The 22,661-nt window shown below is 30.9% G+C and overlaps 2 protein-coding genes across 4 annotated transcripts; one reads left to right on the top strand and one right to left on the bottom strand.

Moving 5' to 3' along the window:
* Nucleotides 1–673: 673 nt before the first annotated feature.
* LOC111278417 (uncharacterized) lies at nt 674–11,388 on the top strand. 2 transcript variants are annotated; one of them, XM_089765123.1, is made up of 3 exons: nt 674–1,175; nt 1,308–1,462; nt 11,188–11,388. In XM_089765123.1, the coding sequence occupies exons 1-3, from the start codon at nt 771–773 to the stop codon at nt 11,240–11,242; spliced, it is 615 nt and encodes a 204-aa protein (XP_089621249.1). In that variant the 5' UTR covers nt 674–770; the 3' UTR covers nt 11,243–11,388. The 2 variants fall into 2 exon arrangements, with proteins under 2 accessions (XP_089621249.1, XP_022720790.2); XM_022865055.2 differs by lacking the exon at nt 11,188–11,388 and having other exon boundaries at nt 1,308–1,768.
* Nucleotides 11,389–15,784: 4,396 nt separating this feature from the next.
* On the bottom strand, nt 15,785–21,632 carry LOC111278552 (sulfite exporter TauE/SafE family protein 3-like). Of its 2 annotated transcripts, XM_089764670.1 has the most exons (13): nt 21,104–21,515; nt 20,833–20,992; nt 20,255–20,455; nt 20,110–20,174; nt 19,984–20,011; nt 19,632–19,723; nt 19,398–19,484; nt 19,247–19,297; nt 18,944–19,165; nt 18,558–18,651; nt 18,322–18,462; nt 18,044–18,166; nt 15,785–15,915 (listed from the first exon to the last, which is right to left on the bottom strand). In XM_089764670.1, the coding sequence occupies exons 1-12, from the start codon at nt 21,332–21,334 to the stop codon at nt 18,081–18,083; spliced, it is 1,458 nt and encodes a 485-aa protein (XP_089620796.1). In that variant the 5' UTR covers nt 21,335–21,515; the 3' UTR covers nt 15,785–15,915; nt 18,044–18,080. The 2 variants fall into 2 exon arrangements, with proteins under 2 accessions (XP_089620796.1, XP_022720889.2); XM_022865154.2 differs by lacking the exon at nt 15,785–15,915 and having other exon boundaries at nt 17,941–18,166; nt 21,104–21,632.
* Between the last annotated feature and the right edge of the window lie 1,029 nt (nt 21,633–22,661).

Here is a 22,661-nt window from a genome sequence, read left to right as displayed (position 1 = left end):
GGTGTAAATAAAAAAAAAGTGAGGGTGCATTTAACACTTCTAAAAAAAAATCCAACTTGAATATTCTATTCAATATAATAAAATTTATTATAAATTAGGTGCATTTAATAAAAGAATATTATAAATGTTAAATTTTAAAATATTAAATATTATTTTTTAAAATAATGACATAGATCAATTAAGTTGAGTTGTAAATTTATTTAGTCATTTTAAAAAAGATAATATTTATTTTAAGGAATCAACACTTTGATAAGAAGAAAAAAAATTTTGAAAAAGAAAAGTCTAATTTTTAAGAGTTAATATTTAATATATTATCAATGTATAAATTATATATTATTAATATTTTTATGATAACACCTCATTGAAAATCAAACATAAAATTTTATTAATTCTTAAAATAAATAGAGAAAAACTTAATTTAAAAATAAATTTTCTGAGCATCAAATATAAACTCTATCTTTAAATAGCAGAACCGGTAAATGATGCCAAAAATTTTTTTTCAGCTACCTGGATTCGAACCTAGAATTTCATTTCAATTTGCAAAATATAACCCTTGTGCTTCAGCCGATCAACTTAGCAACGAATGCATCTCTTTCTAGTTAATCAAGTACTTATTTTAAGGCCCAAATCTAACAGATTTTTTCAGCCCAACATAAAGGCCCAACTTCACAAATGCTCGACCAGGCAGGAGTGTGCAGCACGCGCCGACGCTCTTTATCTCTGTTTAACCTCCAAAGACACATTCAAAATTTTCGAAAATCCCTCCCAAAATGGACACACCCTCTTCCTCTCAAACTGCCTTCGCTGCCGACGAGTGGGAGCTCTGCAGCGAAGACGGCTTCATCTACAAACGTGAGAAGCGCGGCCGCGTTCTCATCGAACCAGCATCAGCACCGGCTGATCCTGAGGAAGAGGAGCAACGAAGGAGAGAGTGGAAGAGGAAAAGTCTTCTCAGAGTGAAGGAGAAGTACAAGAAAGAGATAGAGGAGTGGGTGGTTTTGTCGAAAACTTTGAAGGAAATGCAAGAAAAGGCTTTAAGGTTTCAAGTTCAACAGCAAGAAAGAAGGAAATTGAGAAAGACAGAAGAGGAGCAGAGAACGGCGTCGTTTTCAAGGTCGGAGATAAAAGATAAGGATAACGCTTATGGCTCTTCGGTTGATGAGCTCCTTTTGCAGGTAAATTATGGAATCATTCTTTTTAATTAGTTTAACAGAATTAAATCTATGTATTACTATGAAGCCATTAAAATGTATCACTGCTGGTTTCTATTCCAAAATTTGAGTTTCCTTTCAACATCTGAAATGCAGGCAGAAGCTCAAGATATGATAATTCGTGATGTTTCAAATTTGTGTGACATAGGAGAAAAACTGTGTGATGCGCAAGAGGAGCAATTGAAGCAATCTTATTTTGATCTTCCAATTTGGGCATCGCCGCGTGACCTAATGGCATCGCTTTGTGATGAGTAAGTATCTTTTTGGATAGGTGTAATGTATGTTCTTGGCGGTAAAAAGGAACAAAATTGAACCTGTGTTGAAACTCTTGCTGTAATTTATGTATAACTTGTAATGTTGATAGATGGTAGTTCCCTAGAAAGGCCTCACTGTAATATGGTGTGCTGTGAAATTCTGTATTTGTTAGTAGAGTTGAAATTTTCTTGGTTTGAAAATAGCTATCATGTAAGTTAATAGGTTGTCATTGAACCGACCATTTGATGCATTGGAAATATTTATTGCCCTAACCATAGTAATATATGTGCTAGAATATTGTAATAGCCCATTTGTACGTTGTGGTTTAGTCCCTTGAATTTTTATATAAGTGTGGAGTCTTATTAAAATATAATTTGTAAGAAAGGGCTTATAAGGGAAGCCAAATCAAAACATTCATGATCTATCACTCTCTGTGTAGAACAAGAAATTGTGCCCGGTCAAGTTTGAAGGTTTAAAAATTAGAAACTTTTGGTAGTGATATCTTATCAAAGTGAGTAAAAGCCTTCTTATTTTAGGTGAATAGTATGAAAGGTTTCATGTTAGTATGGGATGTTGTGTTATGTTTTGGATTTGGGTCAGGATGGTATAAGGATGAGAAAATTATGTTTCTATGCAACTTTTCCAGGTAAACATTCTTAGATTGTTGTGTAGGATGCAAGATAATTCTGTTTCAAGCTCAAAATGTTGCTAAATAAATTCAACAGTATGCTTAAGGTTGGCTCATGAAACATGACACTGAAAATGTTTGAGTTTCTTGTATAAAACAGCCTTTGCATGTTAGCAACTATGTATTTTATTAAATTGCAATCTATAAGAATCGGGAGTTTAGCTCAGTTAGTCTATGCAATTATTCTTAAAAAGTGGCATCAATAGGTTTATGATTCAAATCTTAACATTTACAATCCTTTTCTTTATTCTCAGTTGCCAACTTATGTTGTATCAATGTGGGGATAATATAGGGGTTCCACTTTTAGGCTTAAGAGGATCAACAGGTTATGCATCATTGATGGTAAGGAGACATTATGGAGTTGAACAGTTTATTCCTATGACATACAAGCTTAGCTAATTTGATTGTTTATATAGGAAGCCTAAAACTTTTCAAAGAATTGATGGCATAATCAAGGTTTGTAAGAAGCCCAAGAGGGCGAGCCTTAGACCATTTACTGATAAAGCCATTCGAGGATATCTGATTTGGAGAGCCAAAAAGAGCCAAAAGGTTGCATTTATGTCTAAGGACCATTGCCAGTCAATGAACTAGGAGTTGGATAATGTGCCTTTAGAGTCAGAACTTACAAGAAAGAAGTATAAAGTTGAGAAAGAGAAATTGAAACAAGAAATTCTAAGGCTTTAGGAAGAAAAGGAACAATGGAAAGATAAAGTGAAAAAGTTAGAAATTAAGTCCACAAGATTTCTAAAGAATATAACAAAACTTAAATAGTTATCAAAGAACGGGATAATGCTTTTAAGGAGCTAATAGAGTTGCTACAAGAACGTAAGAGGTTGCATATGCAAGTACAGGCTAAAAAAATAAACAATACAGATTTGGCTTATAAGAATGAAAAGCTGAAAAAAGAATGCTTTTAAATGGAGGATGACTATGTAAAAGTCAAGCATGAAAATGAATGTTCAAATAGTACATCTAGACGCTAAAGCAGAAGTTGAATGAGTAAAGAAATCACATCATTTCACTCATAGAAAAGCATATCATATCAGGTATGGTTTGGCCAAAGAAAAGAGTTAGGGAGGCAAAGGTACATAACGTATCTTACAATGTAAATAGGCAAGGTAGTGATTAAGGTGGGAGAAATGGCAAAGGAGGTTAAGACATTGAAAGCTTTGGTCATACTAATAGGAGAGTGTAGACAGTGACTAATGAATTTCATTGAAGAAGCAAATGATCAATATGAGTAAGTTAGGCATTTTTACAAAGGAAAAGTATTAGACTTGATGTAAAATAAATTTTTATGGAATAAATGAAAGTTTACTTTTGTTGAAATCTTAAAAAGGTAAATATTTTTTTTCTTTCTTTTTCATGCATTGCATTACATTCATTCATCATCATATCATCATCATTAATTTTAAATTATGATATTAAGGTGCAAGAACAGCTTAACATTCATATAACACTCATGTTAGAGCTAAGAAGATGGAGTAAGATAATGCAAACCATTTTGAAAGGTTGGAAAAAGGCTTAAGAGGTAATTGTGGGGAAATTAAGCAAGATCCTTGAAACTTTGGAAGAAATAAACAAAAGAAAAGTGACGGAAGAAGATATCTCACATGAAGTTATTAAGTCATTATATTTTTTAGGTTTTGATCTATATTAGATTCAAACCACTTATAGCTTTTAGCTATAACAGACCAGTTCCCAAGTTACAGCTACCCAAGAATGCCTTATACACTCAGTCAGGCAAATGTTCAAAGTTACACTAATCCTATTTTTATAGAAAAGGCAATCAAGCTGATCTAAATCCCCAATCTAGATAAAACAAAAGAAAAAGTACAGTTGTAGACGATTGCATCATTAAAAAACTCTAAGACCGATCAAACTATGAGCATAATTGAAGAAAGATTGCAGGCTATAGAAGGTATTGATTTTGTGGATCTATGGATGTTATGGGGCTTTGTTTGGTGCCAGACATGACAATATCACCAAAGTTCAAAGTATCAGAGTTTGAGAAGTACGATGGTACTAAGTGTTTCATTACACATATCATAATGTTTTGTCATACGATGGCAGCACATGCCAGCAATGAAAAACTGCTTATACATGTGTTTCATGACAGCTTAATTAGGTTTATTGCAAGGTGGTATGTTCAGTTGGACAGGACTCGTATAAGATCGTGAAAGGATTTGACTTGATCTTTCATTAACCAATATCATCACATCATAGATATAGCTTTTGATCATTTTTCGTTAGAAGGAATGGAAAAGAAAGTATTTAAGTCCTTCAAGGAATATGCTTAAAGGTGACGATATGTCATTATTCAGGTATAGCCACCATTAAAAAAAAAAAACGATAGTGTTGTTTATGAGCAGTCTAAAGTCACTATATTATGAAAACCCACTACCTAATCATGTAGTCAGTGTTTTGAATGAGGACAGAAGGCATATGAAAAGAAGAGTGAAAGAGATCAAAATGTCATTCAATCAGTTATATAAGGCTTTGTACGAGGTTGGGATGATACAGTTAATAGCTTTATGTACTTATCATGGGATGTATGTCCCAAATTGAAGATGTAAGTATCATAGCGGAGCTCCGAGGCACTCTATTGACACATACAAACAATTCTATGATAAGGTGCAAAAGTTAGTGGATTTTTACTAGATAGAGTTGTATGAAGAGACAGAAGCCTTAAAAAATACTAAAATGGCCATGACAGATAAATGAGTACCAAAGCCTATCACCATTAGTTGCGATGAGAAATCGAAATCAATTAGGGATAAATTTATCCTAAGACTAGTAATCTTTAAAGTCCCCAGTCAATCCCCTTATAAAGACAAGAAGGTTGTATCATAGAAATATGGTTGTAAGGTAACAGTTCAGGGGCAAAAAGAAGTTATGCCAAAATTTGAAATTGCCAATATAACTAGTGTAAGTGGCATGACTAAAAGTGGAAGATGCTAACTCTAGAGACATTAGAGAAAACAAAGAAGGATAAAAGGATGGAGAAACAGATTGAACTTGAATTGATCCCAAAGAAAGACATCCCAAAGTTTGTGTTAGAAAAAAAAGCTTAAGAGTTCTTGAAATTGGTGAAACACAATGAATATTTTATGGTAGAGCAGCTGAACAAAATGCTGGCTAGAATCTCTTTATTATCATTGTTACTTAATTTAGAACCATATTGCAATGCCTTGCTGAACACAATGTATCTGTAAAATATGTGAACAATTTGGCAGGGAACTTAGTGGTACCATTTTACATATATTTCAATGATGATGAGATTCACCTAAGGGAAAAAGAAGTACCAATGCTTTCTATATTACTGTTAACTACAAAAGCCATATAATAGTTAAAGTTCTTATTGATAATAGTTCGATTATTAATGTCATGCCCATGTTTACTTTGACTAGGTCACCTTTTGATATGTCTTACATTCAAAGTAGTCATATGATGGTTCGACCATTTGATGGAACTAAATGTGAATTATTAAGAGACATTGAGTTACCCATGCAAATTGGGCCACGTGTTTTCAACAAAGTTTTAGGTCATGGATATTTTTTCATTTTACAACTGTTTATTGAAAAGACCATGGATTCACAAAACAGGTGCTATTCCTTCCTTATTACATCAAAAGATTAAATTTAATGTGGAAGGCTAATTAGTGATTCTGGCTGGGGAAAAAAATTTGCTTGTAACCTAGCTTATAAATACCTTATATGTAAAAGTTGCAGAAAAGTCATTAGAATGCTTTTATCGATCTTTTGAACTTATTAACGCAATAGGTGGAGGATTTAAGTTCAATAAAATTGTGATCAATTAAATGATCAATAAACATTGGAATATTGGATTCGATTTGGGCAAAATTCTACAGAGGATAAAAGAACCACCAAAAGATGAAGACAACAACAGGAGATTGGGTCTGGGTCGTGAAATGGAAAAAATGTGAGATAATAAAAGGGTAAGAAATAGGTCGATGGTTGTTCTCTATTTTAATGAAACGTTTATTCTTAGAGGATATATATATATATATATTTAAGAGTTGAGAAGAACATCAGAGAAGAACCAAAATGGTAAGAAGTTTTCACTGAATTGTCTATTCATGCGGTAGGTGATGATAACCAAAAAGAAGAAATGTTGGTTTACTCATGCCTATCGGATTATGAGTTAAAGAATTGAAGTGTCATTCGGATGCTTGCTATTTTTTATTTTTTTCAATATAATTACAATTACTAATTGCTTATGCCCATAAGCATTAGGATAATCTCTTATGTTTGGACCTTTTATTTTTTCATATTTTAATAAAAGATAAGAGCATGCGTTTTATTGATTTCTTTTATTCAATCCATTTTTCCATCAAAACACTTTGTTAATATTTTCTATTTTACTCAATTTTAGGTCTTTAAATAAATATAAAGATAATCATGACAATGATCAATGATTTGATTTGAAAACTCAATTAATATTTATGGACTTGACACTGAAGAGAACTTCAAAGATTACACTTTACCTCCAGATTTAATGAAATTAATTGAGTAAGAAAATAAATCTATTGAGCTTCATTAAGAAGCTATTGAGATGATCAATTTAGGTGATATTAAAAATAGAAAAGAAGTCAAGGTTAGTACCTCGTTTCTAGTAATTGATAGACAATGATTAAAGTATTTGTTTCGAGAATTTATAAATATGTTTGCTTGATCTTTTCAAGATATATCTAGGCTCAGTATTGAGACAGTGGAACATAGGCTGCCCTTAAAGCTTTAATGGAAGCCAGTTCAACAAAAGTTGAAAAGAATGAAACATAGATGTTAAAAAGCAATTTGATGTGGGTTTTTTACAAGTGACCAAGTATCTTGAATAGGTGGTCAATATAGTATCTATCTTTAAGAAAGATGACAATGTATGAATGTGTGTGAACTATTGCGATTTTAATAGGGTTAGCCTAAAAGATAAATTTTCTCTATCTTATATTGATACATTGATGGACAATATAGCCCGACATGCGGTATTCTTTTTTATGGATGGATTTTTTAGCTATAATTAAATAAAGATGGCTCAAGATGACATGAAAAAGATTACTTTTGTAACTATGTAGGGAACCTTTTGTTACAAGGTTATGTCTTTTAGATTGAAAAATGCTAGGGTAATCTATTAAAGGATTATGGTGACACTTTTTTATAATATGATACATAAAAGATTGAGATGTATGTGAATGATATGATCACAAAATCTTGAAAGAAAGATGATTATGTAGCTAATCTCATAAAATTATTTGAGAGATTAAAGAAATTTTAACTCAAGTTGAATCCATTTAAATGTACGTTTGGATCTAAGTTGGCAAAATTATTGGGTTTTGTAGTTAGTGAAAAAGGGAATAGAAGTTGACCCAGACAAAATTTGGGCCATTAAAAACTTATCCCCACCAAGCACACCAAATGAGGTCCAAGGTTTCTGAGGCAGATTAAATTAAATCTCTCGATTCATTTCTCAACTTATTTTTAAATGCGATCTTATATTTAAACTCCTCTTAAATAATAGTCCCAGTGAATAGAATGAAGAATGTCAAGAGGCTTTTGATAAGGTTAAGTAATACTTGTCAAATCTTTTAATATTAGCACCACCTATTTCAGAAAAGCTATTAATTTTATACATAGTGGTGTATGAGAAGTTCATAAGATGTGCGCTAGTATAGTAGAATGAATCTGGCGAGAAGAAAAAAGCTATCTAGTACTTGAGTAATAAGTTTATAGATAGGGTTGGCAACCCAACCCGTCTTCGGCGGGTTCTGACTCGACCTTATTGGGTCGATTTATTTTTTTTGAAATTCGAGTTCGGATCGGGTCAGGTTTTAGGCAAACTCGACTCGATATTATATAAAAAAATTATTTTTTAATTAATTAATTAATTTTTTATTTATATATATTTATATAATTATATTTTTAAATATTTATATTTAAAAATAATATTTTATATTTTAAAAATAATATTTTATTAATTTCGAGTTGGGTCAAGTATGGTTTATATAGTATTGGGTTGGGGTTGGGTATGGAAAAATAAAAAAAATTTTGAGTTGAGGCGGGTTCGGGGCGAGCAAAACCCGACCCGATGCCAACTCTATTTATAGAGTATGAGTTTAAGTATTCATCACTAGAGAAGATATGTTGTGTTTTGGCTTAAACAGCTAAAGACTTAGGTAGTATATGCTTTACCACACAACTTGGCTTATAGCTAAATTGAACCCAATCAAGTACATTTTTTATAAGCCATATTGTCAGGAAGAATTGTAAAATGACAAGTGATGCTTTTCAGAGTATGATATAATGTATGTAGCCAAAAAGTGATAAAAAAAGTGTTATTATCAAATTTCTCGCAGATTGGGCCACTAAAGGTTATAAAGCACTGAAACTTGATTTTTTGGATGAAGATTTAATGTTTATTTCAGAATTAGAAAAAGATAATGATGATGATAAGTCATGAAAAATATATTTTGATGGAGCTGTTAATACCATGGGGCATAGAATTGGAGCACTTTTAATATCTCTAAAAGGACACTACTATGTCTTTATTGTAAGGTTGAACTTTAATTGCATTAACAATGTGACTGAATATGAAGCTTGTTTTATGAGATTATATGCTATTTTGGACAAAAAAATCAAAGCATTAAAGGTATTCGAAGATTTAGCCTTAGTTATCTATCAGTTAAAGGAAGAATGGGAAATAAGTGACTCAAAACTTATCTTGTATCATAAATACATCTAAGAGTTGTGCAAGCAATTAGAGACAATCTAGTTTGAACATTTGCCTTGTGAAGAAAATCAGATTGCAGATGCTTTAGCCATTTTAGTTACAATGTTGAGAGTTGGTAATACTGTTGAAATTTATCCTATCAAGTTAGATGTTAGGGATATGTCAGTGTATTGTGCCAACTTAGAAGAGAAAAAAAATGAAAATCCCTGATATTATGCGATATCTAAAAGATTAGTAGTACCCAAATGAAGTAGCAGAGAATGATAAAAAAGTCCTAAAAAGATTAGCTATGAGATTCTTTTTAGATAAGAAGGTTTTGTAGAAAAAAAGCAGAGATCATGTATTACTGTGTTGTGTAGATACCTTTAAAACTAAGAAGATCATGGGAGAGGTTTATAATGGCGTATGTGGAGCATATACAATGATCATATGATGGCAAAACAAATTATGAAAGGGATTGCATTGATTATGCTCAAAAGTGTTACAAATGCTAGATTTATGTAGATAAGATTCATGGTTCACTTACTGCTTTATATGTTATGACACTACTGTGGTCATTTTTTATGTGAAAAATGGATGTCATTAGTCCTATCACTCCAAAGACATCGAATGAGAATAGATTAATTTTTGTGATGATTGATTACTTCACTAAATAGGTCAAAGCAACTTTTTTCATAGTTGTAACTCGATCAGTAGTTTGTAAGTTTATTAAGAAAGAGATAATTTATAGATATGAACTCTTAGAAAAGATCATATAAGATAATTTAAAGAACTTAAATAGCAAAATGATGTAAAAAATATATGCTCAGTTTAAAATTAAACACCATAATTTAGCTTTATATCGCCTAAAAATGAATGGGATAATAAAAGCTACAAATAAGAATGTCAAGAGGATTTTGGAAAAGATGATTAAAACATACAAAGATTGACATGAGAAGTTGCCTTTTGCTTTGCATGCTCATCGAACGTTAGTATGCATTTCCACTAGGGCAATTTCATTTTTTTTGGTTTATGTGATGGAAACTATATTGTTAGTAAAAGTAGATATCCCATCTTTGAGGGTCTTAAGGGAAATAGGATTAGAAAAAGCTAAATGGATCCAAAAGCGCTATGAACAATTAAATGTCATTGAAAAAAATAGATTAACAACACTCTGTAATGGCCAATTATACCAAAAGATAATGATAAGAACTCATGACAAAAATGTCTGACCTCATCAATTTCGAGAAAGAGAGCTAGTATTGAAAATAATTCTTTCAAGTTAACATGATGATAAAAAGAAATAGATTTCAAATTAGGAAGGATCATATGTTGTGACAAGGGTTTTTTCAGGTGGAGCCTTAATTTTGCTAGAGATGGATGGGAAGGATCTTTTTAATCCTATAAATTTTGATGCTATGAAGAAACGCTTTGCTTAAACAAAAAAAAAAGTTCAAGTTGAAAACCCAAAAAAGGTGATTTGAGCAAACAAAAAAACAAAAAAAAAAAATTTAAGTTGAAAACCTGAAAGTGTGGCTTGAGCCAAAGAAAAAAAAGGTTCAAGTTGAAAACTTGAAAATATGGCTTGGACTAAATGTGGTTGTTTGAGTTAAAAACCTAAAAAGGTGACTTGGGTAAGGAAGATATAGCATCACTTGAGAGATACACCAAAATCAATGAATTTCAAAGAGCTTTGAAGTGTTGGGGCATCACATGGTTGAGTCTCTGAAAAAATCCAAAATTTGTTGTCGTGATCATTTGATTGTTCATCTTGGGGCATTGCTATCCCAAATAGCCATTCTATACATTTTTATTTTGTTCTTTTGCCACCATTTGCAATTTACTCTTTCTTTAAATAAATGATATTCCTTTCATCATATTTATATTTCACTTTCAATATTTGCCTTTCCTTTTTATGTTTTGCCATAAATAGAAAAAGTGCATAACTTGCATTTTATATTTTGAAATAGAGATAATGATTAATAATTAAGTAATCTCATAAGAGATTGTGTATTACTTTGAGAGAATTGAAAGAGATGAAGGCTAAGGATGAAATCTTCAAAGTATGATAAAGTTATTAATTTTGAAAGCTTCTTGTGGGATGAAGATAAGTGCTTATGTTGAGAACGAAGAATGATTTATATTCTCCTTACAAGAAACATGTAAAAATAAGAATGCAAAAAAAAGTTGTTGGAACTTTAGTAACACAATTGTGGTTTTATATGCTTCTTAGATATGCATGCACTTGCATCGTTGTATTATCATTCATTATTTGTTTCGATCTCGACTTGATTCAGATCGTCTTTCTAGACTTGCAGTTCAATCTCAGTCATTTGATCTCAGCTCTGCTCAGATTATCTTTTGACCATGGTTCGATCACGATCACCTAGCTTTAACATCAACTCAATCTAGGTTAGTTTTTTGGACTTATGGTTCAATTTTGATTGTTTGATCTCGATTCGGTTCAAATCATTTTTCAGACTTGTAGTTCAATCTCAATCATTCGATATCGGCTCGAGGCAAATCGTTTTTTGACTTGTAGTTCAATCTTGATTGTTTGATCTCAGTTCAGTCTTGATCATTTTTTATCTAAATCATTTTCCAAACTTGCGGTTCAATCATGGCCATTCGATCTCGGCTCGACCTAAATCATTTTTTAGCTTGCGATTCAATCCTGGTCATTCGATCTTGGCTCAATTCAGATCATTTTTTAGATTTGTGGTTCAATCTCGGTTGTTCGATCTCAATTTGGTCCAGATCATTTTTTCATACTTGCGGTTCAATTCTAGTCATTCAATCTCGAATCGATCAAAATCATTTTTTCCAAACTTGTAGCTCAGTCCTGGTCATTTTTGCTTACTAATTTGACTTTTATTTTTAGATTGGAATAGAGTGGACGTTTAGGCCTTTGCATTATCTTTATTTAACAGAGATGTGCAAAGAGGGATAGTTACAAACATTTATTTGTGTGTAGGGTAAATCGAGGTCAATTTTTATTATTGCTATTACTATTATTATTTTTGTTATTAGTATAATTATTATTTGTTATTATTTTATTATTGTTATTATTACTAGTATTATATTATATTATTATTATTGGTATATTATATTATTATATTATGTTATATTATTGTTATTTTTTTATTTTAAATATTTTTCTTTCCTTTTCTTTTTCAATCTGTGATGGGAATAAGGAAATTGAATCTCCAATTAGCCAAATCAAAGGAATCCAATCTGCATGGTTAAGGGTCTTAATTCAAAATCAAATCAAAGGTTTTTTTTTTAATTCAATCTAGACAAATCAGTGAGAACTTAAGCGTAAAATCAGGTTTGGGTAAATCCAATCCTAGGATTTGAGCTTGAATTGATTTTGTTCAAACCTTAAAATTTCTACTAAGGATGGTTATAAATTGAACAAATGACTAGAGGAACAAGACAATGGATTTTTTAGGAGAAAATATCTTGTGTTTAAAATTTTGAAAAATTTTCTGTGTTGTGTATTTTTGGGATTTTAGTTTTGAAGTTTTTGGATTCAAGGTTTTGGATAGTGAGAGGAGTTTGGATCTCTAGTTTTTGGTCTAGAGTGTTGCGATTAAGATTTCGAGTTTTTAGGTTCAAGGTTAAATTTCTGGAAAGTTTTTTGAAGAATAAGGAAAAATTTTAAAAACTGGGTTTTTTAATATTGAATGTTTGAATTTTCCAGTAAGCTTTTCGATGAGCTTTGAATTTCTTGACAGAATTTTAACGATATTTTCTAAAACTCGATGGATTTTTTAGTTTTCGGTTGAATGTTTTTGGTTTTTTTAAAGAGAAGCCAGAAGAATTTAGGGCTAAAGAGAGAGAGAAGATTAGGATTTCTAAAGATAGGGTTGAGAATTGGCTTTTATACAGTTGTCAAACGACATCGTTTCATCTAGCCTAGGATTCGAGTGTAAACCCAAGTAGGATCTACGAGTCACTCGTGGATCAACCTAACTCGATCGCATGTTTTTCTTTTTTTTTATTTTTATTTTTTGATTTTTAGTATTTTATTATTTATTTTATTTTACTAATTTTTTTAATTATTGAGCAATTTATTATTTATTAAATATTTAGTAAAAACTGCTTTTATTATTTTATTTTTGGAAAACAATATAAAAAAATACAAAAAAAAATCTTTTCAAATAAATTCATGAATCCTACCAAACTATTGGAGGATTTTTTTCATGAATTTAAACTTTATGGAATCTACTAAACTATTAGAGAATTTTATAAATCAATTTTCAAGTGAAATATTTTTAATAAAGATTTTATATTTTATCCTGCCAAACTATTGGAGGATTACATCTTATGTTAAATATTTCCAAATTATTAGAAGATTTAATGAATTTTTTCAAAAATAAAATTTTATAAACATTTTACAATAAAATCTCACCAAATTATTGGGAGATTTGTATCAAAGTAAATATTACTAAACTGTTAAAGGACTTTACAAATTATTTTTTAGAGTAAAATACTTTAATAAATCCAACGATGGAGTTTTTTTAAGGTAGGATACTAGTCTCTATGAATACTTTTGAGATGAAAAGATTATCTTAAATTGCTATTAAACTATTACAGTAATTTTAGGATTAATTTTTAATATTAAATATTTTGATAAATTATAAATATATTTAAGGCTTAGATAATTTGAAATCAAATTAATACCATCTTTTGGATGGGTGTTGTGAGGGTGTTATAATATTTTTCACACAACCCTACTTTTGAATCTAAAATTTGATTTTGTTGATCAGAATCTAATATTTAAAAATATCTAAGTTAATAATAGGATTCCTTTTTAAATGGGACATTTTTGATTAGGTGGTCAATCACACCTAAACAAAAAAGATTGGTAGCAACTTTTAAAAATCATGTCTAGCAATAAGTCGATAGATTTATACGTTATGACAGCAAGATGTCATCTCAAGTCATGATAAACTTAGGGACAATTAGGGTTGACAGGCCTCGTATTGTGCCTTTACATTAAATCATAGGTTAAAAGCTAGTGTTTGCTATGCCCTTCGATTTTCCCTGCTTGAGTCGATTTGATAAGTAACTAAAGATCATGAGATGATGTTTGCATAGAAGGGGCACCATCGAGCCTGAGGAATGAGCGAGCTAGCAAGTAGGCATGCTGCTAGACCCTGGTGGCCATTTGATTGAGGTGTGCTATTGCTGGAGTAGCACACCCAAGTTCCATGAGGTGGGACAAGCATGATGTCAGGTATCATCATACATGCGAGTAGCCTAGAATAAGGCTAAGGGCTAAGGCTCTAAAATATGAGTTTTATGAGACAAAATGAGCCTAGTGTGGCTTTGGGCTGGCTGCTAACTAACATTTGAGTAATGCTTTTAGGTTCAAAGCACAAGAGCTTGCATATAATACGTGTAGGCATGGTGTTGGATTCTCACCATGCTAGATTGAGATATCCTCATGAGAACCAGCATTGCACACCCTTATTTGAATTCAAAGGTTGGTGCTTAGAACTTTGGTGTATGTGGGCATGGACGGATGCTCGGGGCCAACCTGAGATTTGTGTGCTGATAATGGTGATAGGAGTTGGGCTCTTCCCTATAGAGTTTAAAAATGTGCGTGCGACCTTACAGGGTCTGAATCAATAAAAGCTCATGAGTATACAGATTGAAGGATCAATAACAATTTATCGATGAAAAAATAGACTCAGGAAAGGTTGACATCGACTAAGAGTAGTCTTGATGCCGCATAGACACGTAATTTTGGTTCAAAGAACGCGTAGCCTTGGACACTAGGCATGAGAATAAAAGGAAATACCAGAAAATGACTTTACCATTGTTCTTCTATTATTAATGGTGTATTTGGAAGACTAGTTGATGGTATTTAATATCCAATTCAGCACATTGAATCTGAAATTGAATAACGCATGCATCAACATTTTTTTATATTGTATGTTTCTTGGAAATTCTATTCAATGGATCCATTAATTACCATGATTATTATTGCAAGGAAGGCAAAGCAAAAGCTCCTGCTTTCCCATATCCAAGTAATAAAATGGGAAAACATGCAACGAAGAATTCAGTTCTGGCAACTGCTTTGCCATACATTGAAAATCCTGTTTCAAAGGTCTGCCCCTCGTTTCTCCACCATTGTTGGTATGATTAGGCCAGGTTAATTAATTAAGAACGAATAGCCTAATTTATTTTATTTTTTTATCATCAATTTGGTACGTAAAATAAATCACTTTAGTCTGATCTAATTGAGAAAAAAAAAGGTGACGTAATGGGTACCGTCAGTTTGCTAAACTCATTCATGGAACATTGTCAATGTGAGATCTTACATTGCATTGTATCTTTATTTGAATCCACATTCATCTCTTTGAAAGAATCTGGCTGTTCCACATTTTTAATGTTTTCTTATTTTTCAAAAAAATTGATTAAACTTCCTTGTTGCTATCAGTATGGGAAAATTCCCAAAATTTTTATCCAAAATTCCAAACTGTTTTCCTAAAAAGAACTTCGATAGATCTAAACAATTTCCATTATTGATGAACTTTTCGTATTGACAAGTCAGCAATAAATATAGAGTGCGAAAGTGGAGTCTCTTTCATTTGAATCCAAAACCGAAAAAAATGTTCATAAAAAATTCATATGATTTTCGTACTTAACATCGTAATCAATAAATTTTCATTCGAAATCAAGTTTTATAATTAGAATTGTATCCGAAACTAAGGAGAATCGAACTCCTATTTACCTCAGAGAACCTGGCGTCATCATTTCCACTTGAAGATCAAGTATCCCCGAAATCTCGAAAATCAACATCAATGAACTGAGGAATCGCATCGGACAAGAACTTGGACAGAGCAGCGTCGATCGAAAATCTTTCGATGTAGAAAGGGTCGTTGAGGATCGGATCAAAGTGGAGAAAATTGTTGTTGAAGATTGGAAGATGCCAAGGAGGCAGATAAGGGGCTGGTAAATGGAGGAAGTTAAGAGTTTCGGTTCGGGACTGCGAAGTGGAGAAGTAGTCGGTGTTGAGAAAACAAGCTGTGGTTAAGAGAGAAAGGAAGTGTGAGGGAAGGAAATGCAAGCTTTTTTGGGCAAATCAATTTATCTATTTTCGTTAATTATTTTTTGGTATATATAAGTTTATATTTTTAGTTTCATATAATGTTTAGTAGCTTCAATTTTTTCCAAGCATATATTTAAACAAGCTTGAGATAAGTTTTTCATTGTTCAGGTAAAATTTATAATGAAGTCTTCCTAGATTTTAGGAGTTGGTCAAGCACAAAAAATTTTAAGTAATTTTATTATATTGTATTTTTAAAAAATATGTAACTCCTGTATCTTTTCTTTTTTTTAATAGATAAAAATTTTTGTTAAAAGAAAAATGGTATAATAGACATCTGCAAGGATAAAGATAAATCATGCTTCGAATAGTAAATAAGATATTTTATTCTTTCACACTTATACATTTGAAATTTTGGTTTCAATGAGTTGTTGTTACATATGAATGAAAGAGTTTGACTGTAAAATTAGAAAAATCTAACTCTAACTCCTAGGATAAATAGAAAAGTTGTTATTTATTAATATTAGTATGTCATATAACATTATCATGCTATTTTCTTATGCTCATACTCTTACATTTGTATTACATTTTGTAATCGCTTTCATTTTAACGATTTTAATATCATTATTGTAGTGTTTGTCTAAGGAATTTTGTTCAAAAGATAAGGTAATTTTAATTTTCAGACTGTTACTGTTTTCTTTTTTTAATTCTAATTTACAAGTTTTTTTTAGAAAATATCTTTACTCCTCTAACCAAACTGCATATTTTGCATATAGCATCGGCTTACATGTCATAAGGTATAGTTTTTCAAAATAAGATAAAAAAAATTAAATAAAAAGAACACTAGCAGCAACGCGTGGGATTAGATCTTGTATTATTATATTACAACATATATTGGCATTTGATTAATTTTATCACATGAATGTTTATATGGATAATTTTTACATTTGATATGTAGTATAATTTTGTATCAAATAAAAATTAACTTTTCAAAATTTTACATAAGATATTAAAATTTAAATAATCTTTTTATATTAAATTTTTAAATAATAAAACTTATATGGATCTTAACTCTTATTATCAATTTTATATTAAAAAAATAAGTAAGAAATTTATTTAATTTTTATCACTTATTATATCCTTATATTAAAAAAAAATCAATTTAAAAATTATCTATCTAATCTTAATTATCTTTCAAGAATTATTCTATAAATTAAAAATTAAAAATATGTGATATATCATTTTTTAAAAAACTTTTTTGCTTTGCAACATGTTGGAATTCTATTGCTATTGTAATTTTATTTTTTCGGTTTGCATCTTTCTTTTTTCAAGGTATATTCTATTGTCATTACAAATTTATTCTTATGAAAACTAATCTTTTTTTCAAAAATTTTTTCACACATCTCCTAACATTTTTTTTTTCATATTTTGTACAATATTTGAATAAGATTACAAAAGTATTAAAAGTATGCCTATGCTTTTTAATTTTATTATTTAATTCATAATTCAATAATATATATAGTTATATGTTTTTGTTTTTTTTTTTTTAAGAAAAACATATAATTTATTTTTGTTTGATATAAATTTTAGGTGTATAAATATTAGTGTAGATAAAAATAGTGCAAAGTAAAAACATGTCATTTTCTTCTTTTTTTTTTTAAATTATTATTTATAATAAATTAGTGAGATATAAATTTTATATGCTATAAATTTTGAAATTTTTAAAAAAATATTAATTTATATATATACACATGTAATAAATAAAATTATTTTGTGTATCTTACGAATTATAATATAGTTTGTTTATAAATAATAAGAATTAAACTTTGTACAAATTTTTTTACAAAAGAGATTTGCAATTTAAAAATAAGGAAGAGGTTTTAAGTGTTAAAATTTAAATTTAAATTTACTAAATGTCATCTTTTGAAAGTGATTGTATGAAACAATTGAAGTAACTTCAAGTTTAATTTTGAATAAAATTTCAATGATTTTTAAAGTACATATATTGATTATAAGGAATAATTTATATTAATTAATAAATTTTAAAAGGGAAAAACACAAAGTTAAAAAAGATATTATATTAATATTAGGGGAGGCGGATTTTACTTCTCCCTCTTGTTTTAGGTACTCTTCCACATTGCTACTAAGACTGATACGAACAAATGTCATCAAATCCCATGTACTCATTTCTTTCAATTCTTTTGATCATCTTATCAATGCCTAAACCCCCTGTTTCACAGAAAAAAAAAAAAAAAAACCTTTGTCAGTTTTTTGGCAATTTCAAGAAATTTATCAGTCAATAATATTATCAAAAAGAAATAGACAGTTTTATAGCAAAAATTTCAATCAGAGAGAGAAAACCAGAGTAATTATAAATTAAATACCTAGTGAAATTGCACTCCCAAAGATCATCCCAGCTAGAACGAAGATAATTATTGATGCTCTCCCGAGTATTTTGATGACTCTTCCCACTACATGTTGCCCAACAAATGCAGCAATTGTGGCCACACCAGCCAGGTAAAGAGCTGTTCAAAATATATCTGAAAATAAGTATCTCTTTGAGATTTTTCAACAAATCATATATTTAAAATTGTAATAGCCCTTTCAAGCAACAGAATACCGTAAGGAACTGGAAATCTTTTCAGAAGATAATATTCGACCACTGACATGGATGCTGAAAATAACATGGCAAAGGTGGATGTTGCACTTGCCACCTACATAAAAATTTGTAACAGGTCAGTTGAGGTCATGTCAGTCCGAATTTATAAACACTCCAATCCTATGTTGATACAAACTTGAAGTATCCGTGTCCGTTACATATTCAATGGACAAAGATATGGATATCTGATTCTTTAAATATATCAAAAAAATTCAATAAAGCTATGTGACAACACATTCGTATCCACACTAACTCAAGTTTGAATAGCATAACTCCAATCTGTTACTTGTTACCTAAGTAATATAAAGAGAAACCTTTGAGAAGGATTATAGTATTAATATATGCACCTGAGGGGGGATTCCCATTTCAAGGAAAAGAGGTCCCAAAATGAATCCTCCTCCAAGACCAAGCATCCCACCAAGTATACCAGCCAACACACCAAAGGCACAGTAAATCACAAGCTTGTGTACTCGCCAGTTTGAGACAACATCCCCCTTTGATGCAATTTTTCTCCTCCCTTTGTACAGGCAGATTGCCTCGTATGAAGATACTCCAACAGCTACTGGGATCTAGGCAATGTATAATCAATTATAAGATTTCAAGAATACCTCAAGGGAGTAGCTTAAGTGTGACTATGAAATTTGAAGCACCTGCAAGAAATTTAATACCCAGTATTCTACTGAACAGGTTTTTGAATGATTCTGTGGGCAAAACATATTATTTTTTTGTTAGTTCAGGAATGTTAAAAGCACACAATTTATATACATATAAAGGAAGTTGACCAAATAGTAGGAAGAAGACCTTAGCAATCTGTAAAGCAAGGATTAAACTCCAAACAACAATGAGAAGTCCAAGCTCCTTCCAGCATATATTCTCAATAAGAGACACCTGACAAGATGAAAGTCATGATCATTGAGAGATACATATATAATCCAATTTAGTTAGTAAGACAGAGAAAGAAAGTTCAAAGTTTTCCTCATGTTAGTAGACTTATAGGAGAAAGAAAATGGAAAATATAACTAGTCATGGCCTTGCCTTTGATTTTCCTGATTCTTTGTTTCCTGTTTGGGTGCCACTTGGAGTAACTTCATGTTGAGATTGGATTTCCACCATTTCATTAGCATTGCCTGATAAATTTCAGTATTCAATTTTTTTTATTAAGCCATAAGTGGTTTCTAGGTTTTTATTCAGTCCAAGAAAGTTTATCTACGGTGGGTCTAACAAATTCATGAAAAATTATCTTATCACAGTCTTCAAGTGAATTCGAACCCAAGCAACAAAGAAAGAACCACACTCTCTTTGATATTTAAGCCAACCATCCTTTGGTAAATTTCAGTATTCTATTCAATTAAAGATAAAATGGACAAAAAATAAAATGATAACTCACCATTTAATTCTAGCTGTCTTGCAGTTTCCTAAGAAAATCAGATACAAGTAAGACAGGGCAGAACAAGAATTAAGCTGAATCATACTTCAAATTAACAGGCCTAGAAAAGGAGATATATTTCACTACGTTTTTCTTTCTGGTTTCGTTCTTCCATGTTTGAACACCTTTGCAGAATGACTTAGTTGACATGCCTGTGCATCAGAATAGCCCATAAGGAAAACTTTCCAAGAGGGAACATGAAGAAAATCATAAATATTCAAATATTTGATACCTATGAAGACAATAATTAGCAAAACTGTGATCATCCAATCAGCAAAGATCACATTGAAGCCAACTCCAGCACTAATTCCCAGAACTAACATTGGTTGAAATAGAAGTGCTAGGTCATAGTCAATAAGAGGCAATTCCAGTGTAGGATGCCTTTGCCTTATATTGTAGCACACAGTTGCAGCCGCTGCACCAGTAACCATACCTGACAAGAAGAAAAAGAAAAAAGTTGACTACGCAAAAAATTAGGATGAGAATGTTTCAAAATGAAGAACAAAGGTATGACAATTCCAAATCTTTGGCGCAACACATAAAATCTTAGGACCTTAACAATTTTAAGTTTCAACGATCTCTATGATCTTGGTGTCAGCAGTGGCAGATCCGAAATTTTTTTGAGTGTCCAGGATTTATTCATCTAAGAAACATCCACTGATTTATCAATTTTGTGACGAAAAGTGTGTTCAGAGAAAAATTTTTGGGGTGTCTACTAATACACATGGAACCGAACCGCCCCTGGGTGTCAGAAGAAAAGTCGAAGAACATAGAAAGTTGTCAATAATTGAAAGAACGGATTGTTCTTACATTTTGATATCGCTGTTGATGATTTGGGATCAAACCCAATAATCAAGGCAAGCATGGGAACAAAAATACCGCCTCCACCGACACCTCCAACACTGCCAAATGCTGCTCCAAGGAATCCAAGTATTGAACCCACTACAATTTTCCAGCCAAATCTCATTTCCTGCAATGAAGGCTTAGTTATGGTGAGGTCCGACATATTGAAATTCAAAAAAAAAAAAAAAACAGATGTTTAACTGCATGCATACAAGGAAACTCCAAAAATTGGACTTACTGGCCATTCATGTTCATAAAGTGGTTTACTTTTCAGCTCTAAGAACTTCAATGCTTTCCGAACATAGTTGTTCTCTTGAGTCTCGTTGTAACTTGAATCTTCGTGACTCAAACTTGGTTCTGATGCAACAAGCACTGAATCCACAGCAAGAAAACCAATCAATATAAAACCTGTCAATACCAACCGCCATCGTTTTGACCGAGCAGCCATCTTGTTGCTTAATCCCAACATCTATCTCAAATATCCAAATTTCTCGAACTCAACATGAACCAGAAGCATAAAACCGACAAGCTTCGTCGAAAACCCAGTTTTCAGACATAATTGTGCCGCATGTTAAGCACAATCTACACAAATTTTGGTACCTTTTTTTTTTTTTTTGTCAGTCTTTAAAATTGCAACCTCTATAGTTCACATTCAAAACTATTCCAAGTAGACATTTTTGGAAGACGCAGGCATGATCTTAGAAAAACAAATTTAAACAACTTGTTCTTGAATGATTTTGTTTTTAACTGGTATAGCATCGCAAAGCAAAATGAGAAAGCATATGCATAGGAACATAAAGAAAACAGAGGCAAGAAGGGGGATTCTGCTGTCAATTTGAAATCGTGTCATTCAAGGAACGGGTGTGGGCCTTTCTAAACTTGGATTAACAATCACATTTAAGCAATGCATGTTCACAATTCAAGATTTTTTTTATTTTAGATGTTCATTTATAATTTATATAACTGTTAATAAATTTATTAATTTTAGTAATAAAAAAAGTTTTCAAAAAAAAATTTAGGGGTATCCAAAAGAAAATTTCTCTTCAATTTATTTTTTTATTTTTCAATTTTTGAAAAAACATGTACATCCTACATCCCAAATTTTTTTTATTTTTCAAATTTGAAAAATCATGGACATCATCTGCAACTTATTGTCCATGCAGCGGTAACAGAAGCTAACTCAACTACAAATAACCTCAAGTCAAAACTAAACTAAACTAACAAGTTAAGCACGGTATGGTCCTTATTTTGTTGTTATTGAACTAAAAAAAAAAAATCACTAAAATGAATCTTGGAAAGTAATTTTCTGGATTTTATATATTTATAGTAATTGCTTGGTCTGGTGGTCGTGGTCATCACATAGTTCTCCAATGAGAATGCTATAAATAGACTAACCAATAGACAATATCAACTGAAGATATGCCAGCCTAGTCGTGTGATTTGATCAATAGATAATAGCAAAAGATGTGTTCGAAAGTATAGATATTGAAATTATTGTGCAAACAGTTTCAAAATATGAAATCAGATAATTGTAAAACTTTTAACGATTATAATTAGGTATAAAAATTTTATTTTATTTTTTATTACTATTATCATTGTCATTATTATTGTTATTAGCATTTTTTTTTTATGTAGTTTAATATATTTAAATTAAATCCTATTAAATAAAATTTCTGACTCGATCACGTGATCAACACTTTTCTGCCCCTTCTCCATATAAAATTATGGCCGTGAAACCTTTGTCAAAAAAAAAAAAAAAGTGAAAGTGAAAGTGCTGATTCACATTTAGATTGTAG

This window comes from Durio zibethinus, chromosome 8 (genome assembly GCF_047325235.1).
Source record: "Durio zibethinus cultivar Kanyao isolate XHJ-2024 chromosome 8, ASM4732523v1, whole genome shotgun sequence".
In the NCBI taxonomy this organism is placed as follows: domain Eukaryota; kingdom Viridiplantae; phylum Streptophyta; class Magnoliopsida; order Malvales; family Malvaceae; genus Durio; species Durio zibethinus.
Note: the sequence above shows the minus strand (reverse complement) of the source record. Positions and strands in the feature narration are given on the sequence as shown.